We start from the raw sequence: 10,250 nt of genomic DNA on the forward strand, positions 1-10,250 counted from the left end.
TTAACCAACTTTTGGTGCTTTTGGCAGTGTGGGCAGGTGCCAAATCCTGCTGGAAAATGAAATCAGCATCTTCAAAAATCTGGTCAGCAGAAGGAAGCATGAAGTGCTCCAAAATTTCTTGGTAAACCCAAGAAGAGATAAAAAGATGCAGTTACTACTTTTGTTTAATCCGTGGCAGAAACAGGCTTTCATAGGGTTTAGATCTATAAGATTAGGTTGTACGTTCTTCATACGATTTCACAATGTCCTACGAATTATTACCATTTTGGGCATGCTTACTCCAGACCCAGCATTTTTTCTGTACAATTGGTTGACTGATATAGAAAATAATGCAAATCTCCAGAGTTTTCCTATGCCAAATTTAGGATGTGAAGATTACTGATATTGATGAGACAGGGTATAACTTAAGCAATATTCGTCCACTAGACAATATATTTGAACTGTTAGATGATTTGCAATTTTTGTTTTACTATTGAAGTAGTCCGCCATCTGAACTTGGAGAAAAACTCCTTTTAAATCTTCTGATGTAGGCCTACACACACACACACACACACACACACACACACACACACACACACATATTCTTAGATAGTCAATGATCCTGATGCCAAGAGACAAAACATATCAATTTCCCATGTATTCCGCCCTAATGTGCTGAACGTGGACTATTAATCACAGAAACGTGTCCATTCTTCAGCATCTTGCAGCTCCATGAATTTGGCCATAAATTTCCATTTCGACAAACCCACGAGGGCCATCCATTTGATATATGGTTTCAGATAGCAGCACCTTTTCCATTGGGAATACCCCTAAAACCATTTACATGTGAGACCCGTCTCCCAGAGCTAATCAGACACCTGGGAGTTACAGGAGGAAGAGACAGAAAAGAGAGATGATTTTTTTTTTTTTGCGACCCTCACTTTTGCACGACTTCCCGTCGCTGGCAAGGACATGGCCGGTCCGGCAGCGGCACACGTGTGATTTGTAGTTGTGGCTCAGGAGACAGATATGCGAGCATCCACCTTTTCTTCCATGTGGGTCAGGGCTGCATGCATGAGTCTTGACTGGAGAAAGAGAAAAGTCAGCATCAAGGAGCAAGCATCGTAAAATATCACTTCAACCACACCCTAAATGGTTTATAATTTTTCGCAGCAAACACCTGATAAATACAGAATTATTTAGAACGGTGTTTCACACAGAGCAGGAAAACGAACAATGCTACATACAACAACACAACAAAATGCTAAATGTTATTTGCAATATTCTGACACAACTTCATTAGTCACTTTGTAGCACAGCTAAATGCTAATACAAAATCTAGCCCTGTGATTCTTAAATGTTTTAGGATGATACAATTATTAGAATGGAGTTTCACATGCAGCAGGACAAAACAAAGCTACATGTTACATAAAAATGCTAAATAATAAAAGGCAACTGGTTGTGTATAATTTGGGAAGCAAAATAAATAGGCTTATAAACTTTGAAAGTGGAGGAGAAAATACTTTTCATATTTTGGTTGATCATACATCTTGACTAAACTCTAGGATATTTTGACAAATTCATTGGTGCTTCTTCAATGTTTTAGGATGATAAAATTATTAAAACAGTGTTTCATGTACAGCAAGGAAAATGCTACATGCTACATAACAAAAGGATAAATAACAAAGGCTTTAAAAATGGAAGAGAACATGTTTTTTTTTCCGTTGATGTCAAAGATCATAAGTCTGACTAAACTCTAATAATAAAGGCAACTAATTGAGTATAGTTAGAAAAGCAAAACATATAGGCTCATAGAATTTTGTGGATGGAGGAGAAATACTTTCCATATTTTGGCTGATGTCAAAGATCATATGTCCGATTAAACGCTACGATATTTTAACACAGATTCATTAGTCACTTCGCAATACGGCTAAATGCTACACAATTTGCTACATAATCTATACAAAGTTTAGTGTAGTGTTTCTACAATGTTTTACAATGGCAAAATGCTGCTATTTATGCCATTACAAAATTGTGAAATGTAAGCTGGATTAATGACTTTATTTTAGGACTTTAAGCACATTTTAGCTACTTCTATACAATCAAAACTTTGCATTTTCCTGGGTTGCCACTTGATGTTCAGTGTAAATCCTGGGTCCTGAAGAAATATCTTCAACAAATAGTTTGAAGTGTCAAATTTGTGTACAAATCCTAAAATAGCAGATCAATATGAAATCCTGTTTCCACCTCAAATAAAAACGGTAATTCTGACATTATTCCTCACAGTTGCAACTTGTATTTTTACAACGTGATGGTATTTCTTATTTTTAACTTTACCTCACCGTTGTATGAGTGTAATGGGCTTCCATAGCATAGATTAACTGAGATATTGCAGAAATTGCAGTAAAATCCAAATGAAAATGGTTTGTGTCATCTATGTTAAGCCTCAGTCATGAAACATGAGCAGAACTTATTTCTAAATTGTTGAACCTGATTCTAATAGCATAATTTCAGTAGAGTTTAGCCCAAAAACATTGAAATGCACACCAGACATCACTAGTTTTAATCTGAGCCATTGCTGATTATATTAGTCATGCTCCGACAACAAGTTTACCTGTAGGTTGAGCCAGTCTATGATAAACTCGGACGGCTCTGGCACTTTCCAAAGTGGTAACGGTGTTTGTGTCACTGCTGTTAAACCGATTTATTCTAAATATGTCCACCTTGCTCTCTCTGGAGGGTTCAGAGCACGTCGCAAACAGGTAATCTTCAAAGAGAGCTAATCCGAAAAGGTGCGACACCTGGAAAGAGAAACACAGGGATGGGGGAAAGAGAAAGATTCATCTAGAGGCCATGGCACCTCTTCGACTTAATTCTGAACACGACACAAATACGTCTGCTTAAATTCGCTTCTTTAATCCATCCAGCTATAGAGCTGATATAACATTCGGTGAATAAACAGCAGCCCTGATAGACACCAGTTGAAATATGCAGGGATCTTTGATGTCACATCTGTGGTACAAATTACCCGCGGGTAGCGCTGAGGCTTTGATTTCGGGGAAAAAAAGGCAAAAGACTGACGTTAAAAACAAATGAGTTCGAGGTAGCGGAGTTCATTTCAGGTTATCTTTCAGTGCCAGCTCTGAGAAAAAAGTACCAATATAGCCTCGATAGAGTCCCAGGGAATATGCTAGAGCTGAGCCTCGCAGGAAATGGATGAACAAATCAATAACCAAAAGCACACAAAGAGCTGTAGTGGGAAGCCAGGACTCTGCAAGGTCAAAACAACCCGATGCTCAACCAGGTTAACGGTTCTGACTGGGGACAATGAGACGGTTTCAGAAATGTCAAGGAAAACAAGTCCTAACGCCACATCCATGCAACCAGTCTACATAAACGGCCACAGTTTGATCACATGTTTCCTTTGATTTCACAAGTAGGATGTTGATCCTGGAACAGTTTCTCTATCTACGAAAACTGTTCACTGGATTTGAAACAGTTTGCCAGGTTAGTGGCATTCAGTATTTGAAAGATTTACTTTGTGGTGTACACTACCATTTAAAAGTGTGGGGTTTGCTAAGAATTTTTGAATGTTTCCGAGTCTCTTATGCTCACCAAGGCTACATTTATTTGGTTAAACACATGGTAAAAACTAGGGCTGGGTATCGTTCAAAAATTTTCAATATCGATACAGATACCGATACCTTGACTTCGATATCGGTTCCTGAACGATACTTTTTTCGATATCAATTTTATGAAATCAATTTTAACAAGATTACATTATCTAAAAAAAAAAAACCGGTTACACTTTACTTAAAGGGGTGTGCATAAGACTGACATGACACCTTCATAATCATGACATGACACCTACATAATCATGACATGACACGTCCACTGATTTACTGATGAGCATTAGCAGCTGAACATGCACTTTCGGTCGTGTAGTATGAACAGACATCTGCATATGATCGGAACTCCACGCAGCTCCCGCGTTACTCTCCATTGGAAATGAATGACTGAATGACCGGTTTGTCGCTTGTCGTTTGTCGGAGATAGTGGAAAGCCGGCTTGAAATGCAGTGGAAACGCCAGTATGACGAGGATTGTTTTCATTTTAAAACATAAACGCACCAGTGTAAATGTAGCCTTACATCTAAGGGGGCTGGGACGCATTCGCACTACAGCCTCACGTGTGCGCCACATCTCTGAGTGTAACCGGTGTAAACTAGTAGGTGTGTTCGGCTTGACGCGGACTGACTGTGCAGACCGATCGGTGTATTACAGTACCACGAGAGCTAAAGAGAGGATGTCAAACACTGATCGATCTGCGTCACACCTCTTCTAGTCGAACACACCGGCTAGTGCTGCAGGCTTATTGGCTCACTAAGATTAACCCCTTTAGGTATCGGAATTTGGTACCGAACAACGAGATGTTTTTCGATACTCGATGGTATCGAGGCATTTCGGTCGGTGCTTAAAAAGTATTGAACTCAATACCCAGCCCTAGTAAAAACTGTAATACTGTGAAATATTACTACAATTTAAATTACTAGGTCATTTATACCTGTGATGGCAAAGCTGAATTTTCAGCAGCCATTTCTCCAGTCTTCAGTGTTAATGATCCTAAGTGGCCGGTTGTTGGCTAGAATAAGATGCAATGTGTACCAAATCTAACGCTGATCAATCAAAGGTCTGACTGTGTGAGACTAAATTGGGGGTTACAGGAAAGTTGTTCCAGGACCAACAAAGATTGCTGAATTCACAGTCACCTTCACTGCATTCAAATTCAAGCCAGCACAGGAATGAAATCTAATAACCAGCAAAAACACTGAACACTCACAAGAATCGACATTTACAAAAAGGCCTACAACACTTGAAAAGCATGAAAAAACGTCTGAAAACTATACAAATCATGTAAACCATGAACCCCTGCACACAGGCACTTTCCAAAAGGGATAGGAGGAATTTGTAAAACTCTTTCCTAAGTATCGCATCGGGGTATTAGTTAACACCAGATGTCTCATAATGCTGATAAACAGCCTCAGATGGATTATCTATTGTTTTCGGAAAAAAAAAATGCACGGGTTTGAGAGTGCCCTTGGCCTGTACTATGAACTATGGATGAAATTTATACTGAATTTATGAAGCTATGAATTTTGTATCACCATACTTTTGGGCCCGTTCGAGGGGCGAGGGACAGAGGCCAAACTTTATAGTCTTTAAAATAAACTGCTTTAAGAGTTATTCAAAGGAGCATCATTTATCACAGCTTTACTGCTGACTATTAAGGCAGCTGGGTAAAATATATGCAATAACTTCTTCTAGATAGTTTAGTTGAATAGAGGTCACCAATCTTTGCCTGTCTAGACTTTTTTATGCTGGTCTGGACCAGCATAAACAAGATGTTCACCAGCTAACTGGATATTCACATGCAAACGGCAACACATCTTGTGCTGTGTCAGAATATGCCTACTTCCATACTATACAGTATAAAAAAATCTGGACACAAAAAGTGTAGTATGTCCGAACTCGAAGTATGCGAAAAACAGTATGCCAAAAGAGTAGAATATACGGTAACATTAACAGTAAGCCAATATTCATAGTTTGCACCACAAGAGTAGTATGTACACCAATATTAACAGTAAACCAATATTTGTAGTTTTTAAAAAATAGGGTGCCAAAAAAGTAGCATGTCCAAATTCATAGTATTTGAAAAACAATACGCCAAGTATTGCATGTCCGAATTCGCCTAGTACGCGAAAAGAGCAGCATGTCCGAATTCATAGTATTTGAAAAATTGTACGCCAAGAGTAGTATGTCTGAATTTATATTATTCAAAAAAAGTATGCCAAAAGAGTGTATGTCAATATTAACAGTATGCCAATATTTGTATTTTCAAAAATAGTGCGCCAAAAATGTAGCATGTCCAAATTCATAGTATTTGAAAAACAGTATGCCAAAAGAGTAGAATGTGCACCAATATTAACAGTATGCCAATATTCGTAGTTTTCAAAAAACAGTGTGCCAAAAAATGAGTGTCCAAATTCATAATATTTGAAAAACAGTACGCCAAGTATAGTATGTCCGAATTCGCCTAGTACATCAAGAGCAGCATGTTCAAATTCATAGTATTCAAAAAATAGCACGCCAAAAAAAGTAGTATGTCAGAATTCCTATTATTCAAAAAAAAAAGAGTAAGCCAGAAGAGTAGTAAGTACACCAATATTAACAGTGCACCAATATTCGTAATTTTTGAAAAACAGTGCACCAAAAAAGTAGCATGTTCAAATCCATAGTATTCGAAAGACAGAACACCAAAAGTGTAGCATGTCCAAATTCATAGTAAGCAAAAACTGTACGCCAAAAGAGTAGTATGTCAGAAATTTGAAAACTAATATTTAATAATTTGTTGATGAAAATTCTGGATTCTGAATTGAGCATTCGATGGACACTTTAATATCCCAAGAAGCCACATGAGAGAAGTGAATGGCGGTGAAGCGACGCAACTGGTAGGTCACATGACGGTGATAACATGGTGGATGTAGTATGTTCGAATTTCATTCATACTACCCATTTTCATACTACGCACGTACATACTACGTACTTTTACATACTTCATACTTATTTTGGCATGAAGATCATGGATTCAAAAAGAAGAAACCAAGATTGAGCACATCTTACCGAGTTTCCTTGGATGACCATGTGTCTGTTCTTGCCATTGTAATCCACAACTTCGATAAAATCCAGATAAGCATCTGTCCAGTAGACGAGCTTCTTAACTAAGTCCAATGTCACGGCAGTCGGCTGTTCAGTTTTATACTCCACAATCCTGGTTCGTTTGGTGCCATCCATGTTGCAGCGCTCCAACTTGGCTACTGTCCCATAGTCCGTGAAAAATAGTTTTCTGAGGGGCAAGAACAGATTAGTTTTAAAACAGAATCTACAAACTATCTGACGTAAAAGAAATCAAAAGTCAAGGCCATTTAAGATTTAATCAATCCACTCATACCCATTATTTTTCTATTCTTCAAAATATTGTGCCAGAGCTGAATCCTTGCAGCAGCAACAGTGCAATTAAACTGAGCCACCCTGAGCAAAACCTGAATGAATGGGCCGCAGTATGATATTTCTCTTTATACTAACACATCCTGACAGTGGAATAAGAGAGGGGGAGGTCATCCGCATTACTCCGCACAACGATTCTGGCACAGAAACGGTCCTCGTTGTCTGAAAGCAGCAAACTGGCCCCAACAGCATGCACAACTCAGCACTGCATACAAATGAATGTTTATCAAGAGACCAAAGAGTTTCTCACGTCACAGACGCGTAGATGATTCGACATTAGATAAGGATGATTTATTTACTCCTATGAAAAATTTAACTGAGAGTCTCCTTCAGGACGTGTGATCATTTTAAGATGGTACAAATAGCTGAATATCTTTGCATAGGTTAATGAACTATGAACTATTTGTTTGGAAAGGGTTCTAAAAGGTAATTTTATTGACCTTTTATCAGTTCTTTAAACTTCAGTGACCAAGTACGACAAAAAAATGTATTCACTCATTCATAATTTTTTTTCTTCTATTTTTATGTAGCAAATGGCCTAAATAATAATAATAATTATTTTTATTATTATTATTATGTTAAACTGTTAAAATTATAATAATATTTAAAATATTTAATAAACTACTGCTTATGAAGATATAATTATTATTATTATTATTATTGATACTTGTTATTTACTTTATTTAATTTATAATTGCATTGCATAATATATTACATTTAAATTACATTCATTTACATGAAAGGTCATTTATCGCAATAAAAATAATTTTATACTTATTTGCTTGAAATGTATTTAATTAAATTATGTGATACATTCAATTTAGATTTAATTGCTTTAAATGAAAGGTACTTTATAATAATAATAATATTTAAACTATTGATGATGATGATGATGATGATTATGACACTAGTTATTTACTTTTTTTTTAATTTCCATATCTAAATTGTGTGAAACATAAAATTTAAATACAATTACGTAAAAGGTACTTTAACACAATAATAATAATAATAATAATAATAATAATAATAATAATAAAAATAATAATAATAATAATAATAATAATAATAATAATAATAATAATAATAATAATAATAATAATAATAATAATAATAATAATAATAATAATAATAATAATAATAATAATAATAATAATAATAATAATAATAATAATAATAATAATAATAAAATATAGTAATAAATATTATAATAAATTAAATATTTATTCAATGTAAAAAAATACTTATTATTATTATTATTATTATTATTATTATTATTATTATGTACTAATTAAATTAAATTATTTACAAATGAAAGATGCTTCTTATTCTTGCCCAATCATATTATTTTTGTCATAAACTGATGGAAGCAAACCAGTTTATTGTAAAGCTAATATTAGTAAAGATAATATTACAAATGGATAGTTCAGACTCACAATTCATACATATATCCGTGTACATATACTATTCATATATGAACTGTCAATCACAGTACAATCACAATGAATATGTACAATCACAGCTATGCGTCCAGTATAGCGTCTGATTTCTGTTTTTTAATCGTAATAGCAGTATTTTTTTAAATGTATCCAAGCCAGTTTCACCAACTAACGCTCATCTCATATATACGGTCATAACGGCCAGCCCTAAATTAAGAAACCTAATGCTTGTCTTAGCAAGTGTACCCCATGATTGGATCCAGCGCTAGGCCTTTAGGGTTCTGGATGTCCAGGTCAATGATGGTGGCACATGCATCTCCCTGTTCACTGCACACGAATATCCGGTCGTTCACTCTGTCTACGAAGTAGAAGTTTCCTGTCAACCAGTCGATGGCCATATGCTCCACATCTAGATGGAAGAAACCAATCTTTTTAGACATGGGTCATCAGAGTTTGTATCTGATAGTTAGAAACAATTAAAAAGTCATGCCTTCTTCAAAAAAGCAACAACCGACATTCAACCGACTTGACATGCACACTTGACTCATTCAACCTTGTAAAATTAAACACTTCATTAGAAGATCATTAAACACGTCAAGAGGTAAAAGTAATGAAAAAAAGAGACTAATGAGAAAATTTATATGGACATTAAACACAACACTAAAGTTCATAAAAACTTCAAAGGGCATAAGTTTGCTCTTGCTCTGAATTAATCATCAAAGTTGCGAAACGTTCCTTAACTTGTGTACTTACTTTGCAGGTTCTGACCTATCCGTATCTGGCGTTTTTCTGAAAAGCCTTTGAGTTTGGTCATGCGGGCACACCACAGCTGACCTGTATCCTGTGCCAATGAGAGCCAACAGAGTGACTCTTCTCTATAAATAAAGTCCAATATTTGAGTCCCATTTGTCTCCATGGACTTGATATTTGGCATAGATGATCCATTGAGGTAAACAACTGATATAGAATTCATATTTGCTGTCAACAGAACCGGAGGTTTATCACCAGGATCTGAAAGAGGGAACACAAAATGCATAGAGGTCCTTAGAGCTATTCATAATAAATATTTCCTGTTAAATCTAAATTAAAGGGGTCATATGATGCGATTTCAAGTTTTCCTTTCTCTTTGGAGTGTTACAAGTGGTTCATGAATAGATAAGGTCCCTAAAGTTGCAAAGACTAAAGTCTCAAACCCAAAGAGATATTCTTTATAAAAGTTAAGACTCGTCCACGCCTACCTAAAACGCCTCGTTTAAACACACCCCCACACTGTGTGGGAAGATTTGCATAACAGCGCCCAAATGTATATGCAAAGAAAGAAGGCGTAACTTTGATTCTCTCTGCAGTATTGTTGCCGCCACTGTGTGTTTCGTTATGAAAGCGAAACTACTTTGTTTGGTCTTCCAAAAGAGGACACAACAAGAAATCAGTAGTTAAGTTGTATTTACAACACTGTTCTAGAACAGTTCAAACCAAATATTCAGATGTGTGCAACGCATTTTACGGAGGACGAGGACTGTTTCCTGGGAGAGTAGCCTACAATGCCGGTGTTCCGGTGAATTCAGTTACCCTGTTTCCCCTTTGGTGCGCATGCTGACCCTATACAGTCTATGATGCTGACAAATAATGCTGACTCACAGCCTGTAAGTACGTTTTCATATTTAAAGGATTTGCCACTGATGATTCAAACGCGAGGTTTGAGCAGTGTAGAGTAGCGCTTGTTGTTTGTCATTTCTCCGATCACAAATGCAGACATGGTTTTATGTTTACG

The 10,250-nt window shown here is 36.2% G+C and overlaps 1 protein-coding gene across 1 annotated transcript in view; it reads right to left on the reverse strand.

The window, feature by feature from the left end:
* Positions 1–10,250, reverse strand: part of LOC107653541 (low-density lipoprotein receptor-related protein 1B-like) — a 302,414-nt gene that overhangs the window by 201,102 nt on the left and 91,062 nt on the right. Inside the window, exons 6-10 of the mRNA XM_016440286.1 lie at positions 9,233–9,490; positions 8,726–8,888; positions 6,660–6,882; positions 2,594–2,780; positions 921–1,064 (exon numbers count right to left, since the gene is read on the reverse strand). Coding sequence (XP_016295772.1) covers positions 921–1,064; positions 2,594–2,780; positions 6,660–6,882; positions 8,726–8,888; positions 9,233–9,490 — 975 coding nt within the window. The remainder of the gene's footprint in view (positions 1–920; positions 1,065–2,593; positions 2,781–6,659; positions 6,883–8,725; positions 8,889–9,232; positions 9,491–10,250) is intronic.

This window comes from Sinocyclocheilus anshuiensis, unplaced genomic scaffold (genome assembly GCF_001515605.1).
Source record: "Sinocyclocheilus anshuiensis isolate Anshui unplaced genomic scaffold, SAMN03320099.WGS_v1.1 scaffold1079, whole genome shotgun sequence".
NCBI classification, from domain to species: Eukaryota; Metazoa; Chordata; class Actinopteri; order Cypriniformes; family Cyprinidae; genus Sinocyclocheilus; species Sinocyclocheilus anshuiensis.